This window comes from Nicotiana tomentosiformis, chromosome 11, assembly GCF_000390325.3.
Source record: "Nicotiana tomentosiformis chromosome 11, ASM39032v3, whole genome shotgun sequence".
Taxonomy (NCBI): Eukaryota; Viridiplantae; Streptophyta; class Magnoliopsida; order Solanales; family Solanaceae; genus Nicotiana; species Nicotiana tomentosiformis.
The window spans coordinates 77,835,835-77,850,423 of NC_090822.1; the positions used below are offsets into that span (position 1 = coordinate 77,835,835).

Sequence of the window (14,589 nt, forward strand, 5' to 3'; positions counted from 1 at the left end):
TTTATTTACTTCTGCTACGTGTCATCTCCGAACTCTTGCTTTTACTTGTTATTAGTCTGTACATATTACCAGCCTATATTTGTTACGTGATTTATTTATTAGATACCTTGACCTATCACATGCCTTCACTTACTACATGTCTTCACTTTCTACGTGCTCTTACTTGTTGCATGCCTCCACTTGTTACATAATTTCACTTATTACATAATTTCACTTATTACATACCTCTACTTGATGCATGCTTTTACTTGATGTACAACTTTCTCCATTTCATGTTTTCTGTACTTCTTTGTTTAGCCGGATTAAGTGGATTTTAGTTTGGTTGTGTATTTGTGCTTTGCGAAAAACTTGTCTTTATATACGGGAGACAAGCTCTGGAGTGCTGAGTTGCTCATCTTAATTTGTTAAAGTTGTATTCCTAGTTGAATTCCGTGTATTAGTTTTCTTGGTATTACAATGTAAATTTCTCGAGCTTGGTTGTTATAGAATAGTAACTTATGAACGTATTATATATATTGATCGGGTTGCGCACGCAACAGTGATTAATTGATATTGGGATCGGATTGCACGTTGCAACGGTATTTGTTAGTGATGTTTGATTATGATCCTTGCGCGCACTTCGTGATTATTGCCTCCTTTGTAGAATTGGTTATGAGGTCATGTATTGTTTTCCATGTCTATTAACCTGCTCCACAACTCTCCGGTTGATGCTCTTACCATTATTCGACATATCTCTTGTCTTGTTTCTCATGCTTATTAACTGTACAGATACATAGTAAGTGAGTATCTTTAACTTAAAATCTCGTCACTACTTCACCGAAGTTAGTCAAGATAATTATTGAGTACATGGAGTCAGTTGTAATCATACTATACTTCTGCACCTTGCGTGCAGATCTTGGAGTTGCGTAGCTGTGGAAGACGTACGAAACCTTGCATTGAAAACGTAACTGCATTCTAGATTCAAGCTAACTTTTGTTCATGGTAGTTTAGGATTTTAATTCTGTTTATGTAAAATTCAAAAAAATATTATATTTACTCTTTCTATCAATTTGTAAACCTAAATCATAGTTGTTCATGACTTGTACTATCAGTCTTTGGAAAGTTGTATAGAATTTAGCTATTTTCATTCTCGTCGTTATTGAGTTACATCATTCTATGTTTGGCTTACCTAGCACTGGGGTTAGGTGTTATCGCGACAAGGTGGATTTTTGGGTCGTGATAAAGTTACAAATTCTAACTTCTTCCAAAAAGTAGAAGCAGAAGAAAAAAATAATTTTTTCAAGACAAAAACATCTTTACCATAAAATTATATTACATAAATTATCCCTTATTAATTTAACTTTTACTTTTTTTTAATATCTATTACCCCTTTCTTCGCTTTTTTTATTTTTACGGTATTTTTATTCATATATATTTTTGTGCATGCATATAATATAGTTGACATAATATATACTACCTAGTATATTATTTTCTTAAGTATTGATAGTGTTTTTCATACATGTAACTTGCAAGCACATATATTCCTATCAATATTATTGCTTTTATATACTCATATTAAATGTTGATTAATTTTTTTAACATATATTACTTTATATTTTATAGTTTAATTAAATAAAAAATTAATGTATTCTCTTATAATAAATATTTAAAATTTCTCTTTTTAAAATAATAATAATTTTAAACTTTATATTTATTATCTTTTATCGTAATTTGACATTCAAAAGTGCTTTTTGAAGATTGGCCATACACAATTTATTTATCAAATATCGCTAAAAGTACTTCTTAAACGAATTAACCAAACACAAACATCTAATCTCCAAAAGCACTTTTTTGAAAAATATTTTTGAATAAAAGTTTTTTTTAAGTAAGTAATTTTTGACACCTTTGAATTAGAGCCCGTTTGGACAAGCTTGTGGGAGGTCAAAAGTACTTTTTTCTCCAAAAAAATATTTTTAAAAAAATATAAGCTATTTGGCCAAGACGGAAAAGTACTTTTGGCTAGCAGCAGAAGCATTTTTTCTGCTTTTGAGAAGAAAGAGAAAATTCTAGCTTCTTTCAAGAAGTAGAAAATTAATTTATTCAAGACAAAGCTATCATCACTATAAATTTATATTTTTTAAAATATCCCTTACTAATTCAAGCTTTATCTTTTCTTTTTTGTATCTAGTTTTTACCATTCTTTTAAAATTAAAGATATCATATATATGAATATATTGTAATTTTCTAAATTCTTTTTTGACTTTTGTTGTTTTTGATTTTTTCTTTGTGTAATGTCTTGTAACTTTCCAAATAATCTTCTTCTTTTTTCACACTTAAGCAAATTATATGTGTCCTTCTTGGATTATCAATTCCCTTCCTACAAATATAATTTCTTCTGCTATAGGTTATTAATTTTTAAATATTTAAAATAGTTAACAAATCTAATTTGTGAAAATCACCTATAAATAGGTAATAAATTTACAATTGCATCGTATAATCTATATCTATATATTATTAAAAGAAGAAAAAAAGCCTCCAAATTAAGCCAAGTGAGAGTCTTACAATAATTCACTTGGCAATTTATGACAAAGTTAGTTAGGGTAGGTAATAATTAGTTTCTTTTTGAATTTAAATTTTTTAAAATAAATTATGCATTATGTGTTGTTAATAATTAGTTACTCATTTTGATTTTGAATTTAAACATACTTAACTATTTTATTTACAAAAATAATGATTTTTTATACATTTACAATTATTTCTATTTTACGCTCAATGCCATCTTTCAAGTTTGACACTCAGAATCATCTTGTTATAATTACCATGGCTATACATAATTTCATCCGACGATATTCTTCTACCGATTATGAATTCAACTATTATGCTAATGAAGACATTACTGCAGAGATTGAAGAAGGAGACGGGCCTTCTGGTATTCCTTTAGAAATGCAAGGCAAGTCTTCTACTAATAGGGAGACATGGTGTGATAGAATTAGAGATGAAATTGTTGAGAAATATTATCATGTGTGAGTGACTTTATTTATTATTTCATGGTGGATTATCAATATGTAGTAATTTGTGGAATAGACTTCTAATTCATACTGAGTGATGACAATAAGTAATTATACGAGATAATATTATAGGCTTTGGTATAATTATATATGTTATATTGATTAAATCTTTAATACATATGTTTACTTTATGTTTATATTTTAATTAAATTAAATAAAAAAATTAAAGTCTCTTACGATAAATATTTAAGTTTATTTTTCTCTTTAAAATAATTATAAGACCTCGATACTATCTTTTTTGTTAATTTGACACTCAAAAACACTTTTTAGAAAGATTAGTCAAACACAATTTATTTACCAAATATTGTAAAAAATATTTCTTAAATAAATTAGACAAATACAAACTATTTTTTTTCAAAATAACTTATGAAATAAAAGTACTTTTCAAAATAAATAATCTATATATCTATATAATTGAGGGAATAGTATAGCTGATGTGGCACCTTCCACAGAAGAGGATTGATATTTTTCTTTTTCCCTGTTTATTTACGTTTTCCCTATTTTCTCCTATTTATGTTCTTTTATGAGAAAAGAAAAAACTCAAACGTCGCATTCTTCTCTTCAATCCTTTTTGTAACTGAAATTTCTTGCAACGCCTTTACTATTCAACTCTCTCGCTCATGTCGCAGATGCCTTTCGCCCTTCTATACAACGCCCTTTCAGAGCCTTCTCCTCTATTCTAAATTACAACTAATAGTTGATTTTGTTTTATTAATTGAAGATTTCAGCCTCATAGGGCGAATCGTTTGCGGCAGGATAATGGAAGATTTGGTTATCAAAATTCAAAGGCGGTTTAGGGTGCTTTCAGATTGAATACATTCCTACAACCTACGACAACATGTAAATGTTTACCATCCTTCTGTTCTTCACTTCTTGTGTTTATTTTGAGTTTCAATTTCCTATTTTGTCTTCGGCTCTTTGATAGAAATTAGTCAATGTATGTAAAACATCAACATCTTACTTCAATTGGGTTCGGAAAGATGGTGCGGTGGAAGATCCAATCTTACTTCTGATGTCTATATGCCCAGATTACTGTATCAGTTGATCTGTACTTTGATACAGTAAATTATGATACTTATTAGATGAAAATTATGGGTTTATATCTTATAGTTTTCAATAATAGGGTGAGTTGCATTACCTGTTAGATGCCACTGCTTCATTAGGGGTTGTAAGATTGAAATATGAAGCCTGACCTACTGGATTACTTACAGCTTAAGTGCTCTTGAATTGAGATCACAGGTTGCTTTGTCATTTTGGGAGTACATTGCCAAATACTGTTCTCTGATTCCTAAACTATTCATTTATATTGCAGAAGAATCTAAAATGTCTTAGGAATATATGAAACATCTACAAATAATATGTACATATTCTTTAACTGTTATTTGTTGTTTTAATATTCCTTATATGTTTCGTTGTCCTTAAGTTGATTGTGATAGTATTATGCTTCTTTTTGCATTGCGTCAAAGTTCATTGACTGTCACAACAAAAAGAAAATAAAATAGCACCTATATATACGACTTGTATTTTTTACGGTAATTGAGATCATCAGGACCAAAAGAAAGGTGAACAAAAAGACAATGGAAAAGGAACAAGAGGAGGAAGATAAAGAACTAATACAGTTTATATGCATCAAGATATGAATAAGTAAATATTCATCATTTAACTTATATGTGCATTTGGCAAAAGAAAATATTTGCATATATCCCAAGTCACGGGGAGTAAAGTGACGAACTCAAAAATAATAAGAATAATGTTAAAATAAAAGCAACAACTGTTATTTAGCTATGTCATATTACAAGATAATTTTGAGATAATTTGAGAAACTAGAATATTATATTATAAAAGGTGTGACTTGAGTAGCTTGACATTCAAAAAAATACAAAACATGAAAGTAAAAAGAATCTGGTCCAAGAGATAACTATTCCTTGAATCTTTCTTAAATACATAGAACGTGAATAAGCTTCATTAGTAATAGATAAATAACTAAAAGTTATATAGAAGTATACGTTCTAATCGAACTAAATTTATGAATTAACCCAAATATATGTTAATTATTTATAATTTCCTCCTAACATTATAAGCATGTTTTTCTTTTTATAAATTTAAATATATCATTTTATAATCGAAGCACGAACAAATTTACTAATTTTTAACATATTAGCCGGACATACATAGTCGAAATTGAAACTAGAAATTACAAGTGATAAAATTGCAACACGCAGCATAACAGACTATAACTAGCGAAAACTATAAAATTCTCTTCTCCACCCACCATTTTCCACTTTTGTCATATTACGAGTTGGGTCTGGCATAAATTTTGTCTCTGATGCTATACAAGACTTAAAATTTCTACTATTAGGAGCGGCGAATTCAAAAGACTTGTGGTTTCGAGGGATGGGTTCTTTTCGCACAGACTACTTCTTCTTCTGCATATTGGCATTGGTATCAACGATTTCTCCTTACAATTCATGGGCTGTAGATACTGAATCCCTAACTCGAGAGCTTCTTGAATCGGCGAGGCAGCCGGAGTTCTATGATTGGTTGAAAAGGGTAAGGAGGAGAATCCATGAGTACCCAGAATTGGCATTTCAAGAACACCGAACGAGTCAACTCATCCGAGATGAGCTGGACTCACTCGGGATCAAGTACTTGTCACCAGTCGCTAAAACTGGTTTGGTTGGAACCATTGGGTCAGGTGGTCAACCTTGGTTCGGTTTGAGAGCTGACATGGATGCTCTCCCTATTCAGGTCTCTCTTCATACTCCATCTTCCTACTTTATTTATTTATTCCTTTTTAAAATTTGCTCTTTTGGAGGAAGAGTTTTTCTTGTGGCAATTGCCATTCCAAACTTTGGTTATTGTATCGTATTTATGTACTCAATTTATGTAATGGCGTTTGATTGTGTCCTTGTTGAAGAAAAACAACAAAGATTTTTTAAATTTTGTGGTTTAAAATAAGTCATATACATTTCTGTTATAAATAGGAAGTTTAAAGTGGAATTGTTTCTAAATATAGAAATGTGTACTTCTTTGGAGACATACTACAAGGAGAGACTGTCAAATAAATGGGACGACTATAGCATTTGTTGCTTTCTTATTTCCTATATGTTTCATACATAGTGTACTGAGTTTTCCTTCTTTTCTTTTCATAACAAAAGCTTAGTTATTTAGTATTTTTATTTGTGCAATAAGGATCTATTTTTTCTTTTTCAATTTGGCCTTCAACATGAACAACAACAACAACAAGCAACTTAGTGTAATCCCACAAAGTGGGGTCTGAAGAGGGTAGTGCGTACGCAGAACTTACCCCTAACTTGTGAAGGTAGAAAGGTTGTTCCGATAGACCCTCAATTCAAGAAATGATGAAAACGATTGGCCTTTAACATGAACTTTGAATAATTTAGTGAGATGAATATAGTATGTCATGAAAAGGAACGGCTTTTGGAATGATAAATTTAAGTTTTCTTGAGCCTAAACATGCTTATGGTTTGTTGGCCAGTCACTTGTTTCACTTGCTATCTGAGATAGAGTTGGGTCATACTGTGCCAGTGTGCTTAATAGAACAGGTAATATTTCAACTGAACCCTTTGGAGTGCAATTTATATACTGATTAGAGAAGTGGAAATCAGTCTCCTTTGGTACCAGGTGACAGATTTTAAGCCACTCTGATTTGAAATTACTATTACATGACAGAATTGATAATTTATTGCTTAGTTAGTTCACTGCTTGTTACTTGTTTGCACATCATTTATTTTGCTTTAATTCTGGAATCCGTATGTATGGAGTCCATGCATTATAACTTCTAATGGCTTTGTTGTACTCAACGCCTCTTTTGATGCTAATATAACATGTTGACATCGTAAATCTTCTAGTTTATTTGTTAAACTGCCATTTTTAGGCAACTTAAGTTAATTATAGATGCCTTTAAGTTTCTTTATGAAGATTCTACCCCAAAAGTGCCATGTATCTGTTTTTTCATACTTATGTGCTCGGATAGATAACGAGATTTCCATGCCATGTTAAGTTACAGATAAGTCAGTGATGCTTTTAAGAAACTAGTAAGCAGGGATAATGCAGATGGTGAGTTGATAAGAAGTTCAAATCCGTGAGTACAAAATATGCATCTGACAATAGTTGTTCTAGTTTCGTGACTATTACTCAAAACATCAGTAGTTCTCAAGTCCTCACATCTGAGTTGTGACCCCCACCTTCACCTTTACTTGGAGAAGGAAAAACAAATATCATTAGGAGCACTCTCATTTCTATCAGTTACTTTGCAGTCTGTTACTTGTCAAATTGTTTCTGCTAATAGAAAGAATTCCTCTGCAATGAATGGAATAAATGAATGAAAGTGTTACTTTGAAGGAATTGGTAGATTGGGAGTACAAAAGCAAGATCGATGGCAAAATGCATGCATGTGGCCATGATGCTCATGTTACCATGCTGCTTGGAGCAGCTAGATTGCTTCAAAATAGAAGGGACAAACTGAAGGTAGGTAGAATCATTATTGTTTTGACTTTTGACGTAAACTACCATGTTCTGTCATGGTCTAATTCAAATAAAAATTTATTTGGATAATTTTACATCTGAGCTGAAGGGCACAGTTAAGCTTGTATTCCAACCTGGGGAAGAAGGATATGCTGGTGCCTCCTATATGTTAGAAGAAGGAGCATTAAATGGGGTTCAAGCAATATTTGGCATGCATGTCTGGCCATATATGCCCACTGGTACTATTGGTTCGAGACCTGGTCCAATTATGGCTGGTGCGGGAAGGTTTACAGCAATGATGCAAGGGAAAGGCGGACATGCAGCAATGCCACATACAACTAGGGATCCAATTCTTGCTGTTTCTATGGCAGTTCTTGCACTCCAGCAACTTGTTTCTCGAGAAACTGATCCTCTAGAGTCTAGGGTATTTGTCGCTCTGATTTCAAACAGTTAATATAATGAGTTATTCCTTCAGAATCCTGAATTCCATGCAGCAGGATCTAAATTTTGTTTCTGCTTATGTGTAACTACATGCAGGTTGTCTCTGTTGCATTTGTAGATGGTGGTCAAGCTGGAAATGTAATCCCTGCAAGTGTAAAGTTTGGTGGAACATTCCGATTCATGACATTTGAGGATTATTCCTATCTTAAGCAAAGGATCAAAGAGGTATGCACTAGAGGTTCGCCGGTACTAAATCATTTATTGCCCTCAAGTTTTGGATGATTATTGAATCTTCCTTGAGCTTTTTATCAACTGTAGCTTTGATAACTTCTGAAATATCAGGACGCAGAAGTTAAATAGATCATTTTGCAACAACATTTGCTTTAATATTTCAGAAATCTTCAGCATTGTTCATAACAAGTCAGTTTTATAATCATATCTTCTTTGCTAAAAACTAAGCATTGGTTTGGATGAGTAACGCTGAAAATACTTACTACTTGTAGGTCATTGAGACACAAGCAGGTGTACATCGATGTTCTGCCACTATTGATTTTTCCGAGGAATTAATGAGGCCGTATCCACCAACTCTAAATGATCCTGCGACCTATGAGCATGCTAAAAAAGTTGGAGAAGTCTTGCTTGGTGAGCAAAACGTGCACTATGCTCCAATTACAATGGGTGCAGAGGACTTCAGCTTCTTTTCCCAGAAGATGTCAGCTGCATTTTTTAACATTGGGGCACGAAACAAAACGGCCACGTCTGCTGTTAAAGGTTTGCACTCCCCCTACTTCACTATTGATGAAGATGTTCTTCCAATAGGAGCAGCTCTCCATGCTGCTGTTGCCATATCTTACTTTGATACACATGTTCAGACAGTAGAATAACATGTTGGAGTTGAAGAATCATCTCGTTTGTAAATGAAAAATTTGTTAGTGAAAAAGCCTACACGCCTGGTATCTTGTCTTACCTATTTATGTTACCAAAAAGTTAGGTAATTCATGGATTGGACATAGTTTTAGATGGTAAAATTGTACTGCTCCCCCCTTTTCTTTTAGGGTCTCCAGGATTTCTTATTTTCTTTCTGTTTATGAATATATTTGAATAACTCATTGCACGCAGTTGCTAAATCTTTTTGTTTTTTGGTAAATAAAATTTTTATTACAAAATGCAATCTGACAGTTGCTAAATCTTACTATAGTTTACCATAATTGAACATGTATGTTACCAACAAGGGTTGTAGTAAGTACTCCTTCATCCTTAATCAGAGGTCGGGGGTTCGAGTCCCTGGGTATGGAGTCACATTAGTTAGGGAGCGCTTTACCCCCCCTCCCCCTCCCCCCAATATGGGACTTCCCGGCACGAATCCAGATTTAGTCGGGCCCCAATATGGGTACCGGACACTGGATGAGAAACCAAAAAAAACATGTATGTTGAAGAATATGTTGTTCTTTCTTTTTCTTTTATTTTCTTTTGTAAACTATCAATGATGTCTTATACTTCAATACCACACAAGGGGGGTGATTTGTGTGGTTTCCAATTTTCGCGTGCACAGATTATAGAAGGACTTAGTTCTTCTATGTGTTCCTTACACTACATTTGCGGAATAATAAATGCAGAAAGTAAAGAACACAACGTATTTTTACGTGGAAAATAACAACCCAGTATAATCCCACTAGTGGGGTCTGGGGAGGGTAGTGTGTACGCAGACCTTACCCCTACTCTAGGGGTAGAGAGGTTGTTTCCGATAGATCCTCGGCTCCCTCCCTCCAAGAACTCCCCACCTTACTTTTGGGGTAACTCGAACTCACAACCTCTTGGTTGGAAGTGGAGGGTGCTCACCACTAGAGCAACCTACTCTTGTCTAAATACGTGGCTCAAAAAGTGAAAAAACCACGACCTACTACCCAGTAGGATTTTTTCCAACACATCACTAAATCACTGAGCCAAAAATAGCGTTTACAAAACTCTTGTAAACCTAAGGATTACCTGTAACCTTTTGTGGCAACCAGCCTCAGGCTGTTGCGACAATTTCAAGTTAACTCTAACTTGAACAATACACTCAGAGTATCTAGTACAAATGCTTCTAGAGAAAGCTGAAAGGTACAACTCAAAAGTCTTACTACAATGAAACTAGAATAAAAGACAGACACTTGGAACTGGTTCTTCTATCTAGTTCATGTAACTTCAGGTTCGCACACTTGAAACACACAGGAATTGCTTGCAAATGCCTTGTTATTTTTCTCTCAACTCTTGTTTGCCTTCAGCGCTTGTGTTTTTGCCTGTAAAAGAGAACAAAACTGATATTTATAGAGTTAGTAGAATAAGGATTAACTAGAGTTCTAATGTTTTACTCTTCCTTGGTGGAAGAGTTCTAGTTATCTTCAACTTTTAACTCCTCCCTTATCTAGGATAGAGTTCTCTTCAAATAAGGAGTTCTGCTCCTTATCAATTATGCAACATTTTCGTTCAGGAGATATCAAATATAACTGCTTGTGCTTATCCCCTTCACGTGCATGCCTTGTGCTTGAATCTTCCTGTGCCATGTTTATACTGTGTATGGACCTGGTTCATGCATGTGTTTCTTTATCATTCATCAAAACAAACTTATTTAGGCCAATAAATTCTCCCTTTTTGACGATGACAAACTCTGTGCTTTTCATAAGCATGAAACCTGTTTCAACTCAGCTGAACATCAACACAATGTTAGAATACTTTCCATTTTAAAGTCACAAATCATCACGGACCAGGTTCATTAGGTTATAAACATCACAGTCCAAAGCAAAAAGCACAACTTATCTTCCCCTTGTTGGCATCATCGAAAAGTTGCATAATTAAGTTATATAACCAGATTTTAGCAGATCTTACTCATGGCTACTGATGCTACTTCAAATGCAATCATGGATTCAAGTTTCTCTTATCAATCTAAGGATAATAGCCATCTAAGAAATATCAACAAACAATTAGAGCAAAAGTAGTGATTATCATTGGTAAGAATCATCCACAAAGCATAGAAGGGAATAAAAGTACTGCACCATAAGCAAAAAGACAAAAAAAAAATCTCATTCGGGTCATTGGTTTTCAAACTAGGCTATGAATGGTTTAAGGCTGGGAAGGACTAGGTTCTTGGTTTCTGGCCTGAAGCAGTTTCAACATGTCATGAAGAATGCCTTCATTCTTCTCCTTTTCCTTTGCAAGCTCAGTCCTGAGAGCATCCCTCTCAGTTTCTATTTCAGCCAGCCTCTTATTCAGCCTCTCAATCTCAGCAGCCTTAGCCCCACTCTCCTCCTCCAAGGCTCTCACTTTGTTATTCACAGACACTCTCTTGGATGAACCAAGTTCTTTGGGAGCAACATGGACTTCATAGTCACCGGCAGTCAAGGTGTTGACCCTAAAGTGATCTTTGGTTGTGCTAACATCCCATTTCTTGAGGGGAACCTTGAAGGGAGTAAGCACAACAATGAGAATAAACCCATATGGTATGGCATGAATTTTGGTGCCAATGAGTACCCTATCAAGGAGCTGGATGATAAACCCCGGCCAATTGCTTTGCCTCCCACTATCCAGGCACTCCATAAGGACCAGGTCCATGAAGGTTGCAATGTGCCTTCTCTTCTACCTGGGCAGAACAACCTTGTTGACAAATTCAAAGAGCAGTTTGTGGGCAAGCTTCATCTCACTTTTGTACACAGTCTTGGGTCGTAACTCTAAGTCACTGTCAGCAAATTTCCTTGTAATGGCAAAAGAGGTAGGTAGCTTTTCTAGGCTTGGCCATTTCAGCTTCTTGTAATCATTGTACTCTCAGCAGGTACCCCTAGAATTTCTCCCAGTTCCTTGGCATCAAAGCTCATAGTCACCCCTTTCACTACACTATTTACCCTTCCATTTTTGATCTCACAGTTAGCCATAAACTCTATAATTTCTGCTCGGGCTAGTCTTCCTTCCATCTGAAGGACCATGTCCTTCCATCCTTGAAGTTCTAGCTTCTCCAGCAGCATCACCATTCATTCATCCTCCAAGTCCCTGAGGAGTCTACCCTTCAAGATTGTTCTCTTGCTAAACTTTACCATTTTGTCCTGTTCTTCATCAGTTTCCTCTTCTTGCTCACTTTCTTCTTCTTCCACTACTTGCACTTTCTAGATTTCCTGGCATACCTGATTCTTTTTGCCAAGGCAGAAGGTTAAGTATCAACAGTCTTTGAAGGGGACTTCTTTTTGGAAGTCTTTCTTTTCTTTGCTTTTGGAGTCACAACCTCCACCTCCTCTGCCTCGTCTTCATCGTGAAGGACCAGGTCCATCTCCTCAATCTCAATTGCCTCAACTGGTTCACTCGCTTTCTTCTTTCCTTTTGCAGCAGATTTTCTTTGACTCTCTTCTAAGGCCCTTTCAAGTTCAGCCTCACTCTGATTCCTCTGACTCCTTGTAGCTGTTCCTCTTGTAGGAGGGGTCTCTAGAGGGATAGAATAGGCAGTCTTTCTCTTCTTGTGTGCCCTAGCAGTTCCAGGGACTTTGACACCTTGACTTTACTTTTTCTTTGGATTGTAGCTATCAGACACCCTTTTTAGTAGACCTTCGAGGGATTCCTTCACAGATGGAACAGGTTTTTGGAACCTCTTCCTCAACCTAACCAGCCCGTCAGCTGCATTTGCATCCCCAGATCCACTAACTCCTTCTTCTCTCCAATTTTCTTCCTCCTCAACAGCTTATTCACTGCATAACACTATCGCCCATGTTTCCTCAGTCAACCTAATAGGAGTAGGTGAAGATTCAATTGCTCCTTCTTTTCCATTTCCCCTTACATCTCCTTGAACACCCTCACTCTCTTTTTCTTTCATTTTTTTTTATTTTTACCACCAGTTTGACCAGACTCAGTAGTCTCTACCGAGCAATAATAGCAACCAGAACAAATTTATTCTCCAGATTTTTAGCGACATCAGAAATGACCTCAAAAGCAATATTTAGACCAGAGATTACCTATTCTGTTTCAGACGAAACAAGTTCTTCCTCATCAGCTGCAGATTTGAAAAATTCTTCTAACTTTTGGGGTTCCTCTACTTGACTGGCCTTCAATTTCTCATCCAATTTCTTGGATAGTTCACTACCATCCACTGTCTTACGAGCAAGCATTTTGAATCGCCCTTTTTGGAGGTAGGTGTGGGTGATGATTCTTTGGGTGGTGAAGAAGGGTTTTCAGACGGGTTTGCTATTGATGTGTGGATAAGAGATGTATGAGTAGAAGAGATGAGAGAAGATAGAGAGAATTTTTGGCGGCTTGAAAGATTAGAAGTGAAGAAGTGGTTAAAGGCTGTTGAATTTAAAGAGGGAGAATTGGAGTAGGTAACAGTTGCTTTTTGAAGTTCAGAAGTCTAATCAAACTGGGAAAATCAGTTTGAATGGACGTTGAACTCTTCCCTAGAATCTAGGCAATTATGGCGCGTGAGACTCTTTTGTTTTGTGAAACTGGTTTGTTTGTAATGGATAAACTTGAGGGAGATTGGTATTAAATGTGACTCTTTTTTTATCATGATCCAAATACAATTATTTCAAAATATGCAGAGTGGAGAGTACATATCATGTCATCTTAACCAGGTTCATCACTGAGAATTCTATTGTGTTAGTCTGAATTTTTCAAGAAAATAAGGATAATATCATTAGAAATTAATGAGACATTTTAGCACATGTCACAAGAGTATACTAATGAAAGTATGAGCCTGAGAAAAATCTAATCTAATTATTTACAAAATTCACAAATTATCTAACCATTTCTTGAGTTAGAACCGGTTCCTTTTAGGTGATCTTAGTCATCCCTAATTTTAACCTGTTCCTTTCAAAGTGATCTCTAGTTAGAGCTTTTGTGAAGATGTCAGCTATTTGCTTGTCAGTAACATACAATTCTACAGTAATAAAATATTTTTCATAGTTGTCCCTCAAAATGTGATGCCTAACATCTATGTGCTTAGTTCTTTTGTGATGAACCAGGTTTTTGGTCATACTAATTGCACTGATGTTACACAAAAGATGGGGATACAACCTACATCAATTCCAAAGTCCATGAATTGATGTTTGATCCACAACAATTGAGCACAACATAAGGCAACAGCCACATACTCAGCTTCAGCAGTAGACAAGGCCACAGAATTTTGCTTTTTGGTGGCCTAAGACACATGACATGAGCCAAGAAAGTGTGCCATACCTGATATCCACAAGAAACCTGCATAATCAGCATCAACATATCCCACTGAGTTAAAATTACTACCTTTTGGATACCATAGGCAGTGATCAGTCCTCTTGACAACAGTCAAGTGAGACTCTTTTGGATTTGCCTGAAATCTAGCACAAAGGCCTACACTAAAAATAATGTCAGGTCTATTAGAAGTGAGATATAACAAAGAGCCAATCATTCCCCTATACATCTTCTGATCAACAAATGAATCAGGTTCATCAATATCCAATTTTGTGGCTGTTGCTATAGGAGTGTCAATTTCTTTGAAATCTTCCATTTCAAACCTTTTAAGCAACTCATTCACATACTTCTGTTGATGGATCATAGTTCCATTTGAATTTTGTTTAATTTGTAAGCCTAAAAAGAAATTAAGCTCACCCATCATACTCATTTC

At 35.0% G+C, this 14,589-nt stretch overlaps 1 protein-coding gene across 1 annotated transcript; it reads left to right on the plus strand.

Annotated features, from left to right (window-relative positions):
- Window positions 1-5,302: 5,302 nt before the first annotated feature.
- Window positions 5,303-9,094, plus strand: LOC104098411 (IAA-amino acid hydrolase ILR1-like 3). Its single transcript, XM_009605136.4, has 5 exons — window positions 5,303-5,795; window positions 7,413-7,538; window positions 7,645-7,959; window positions 8,073-8,201; window positions 8,480-9,094. Exons 1-5 carry the CDS (start codon window positions 5,442-5,444, stop codon window positions 8,858-8,860), a joined length of 1,305 nt encoding a protein of 434 aa, XP_009603431.1. The 5' UTR covers window positions 5,303-5,441; the 3' UTR covers window positions 8,861-9,094.
- Window positions 9,095-14,589: the final 5,495 nt, after the last annotated feature.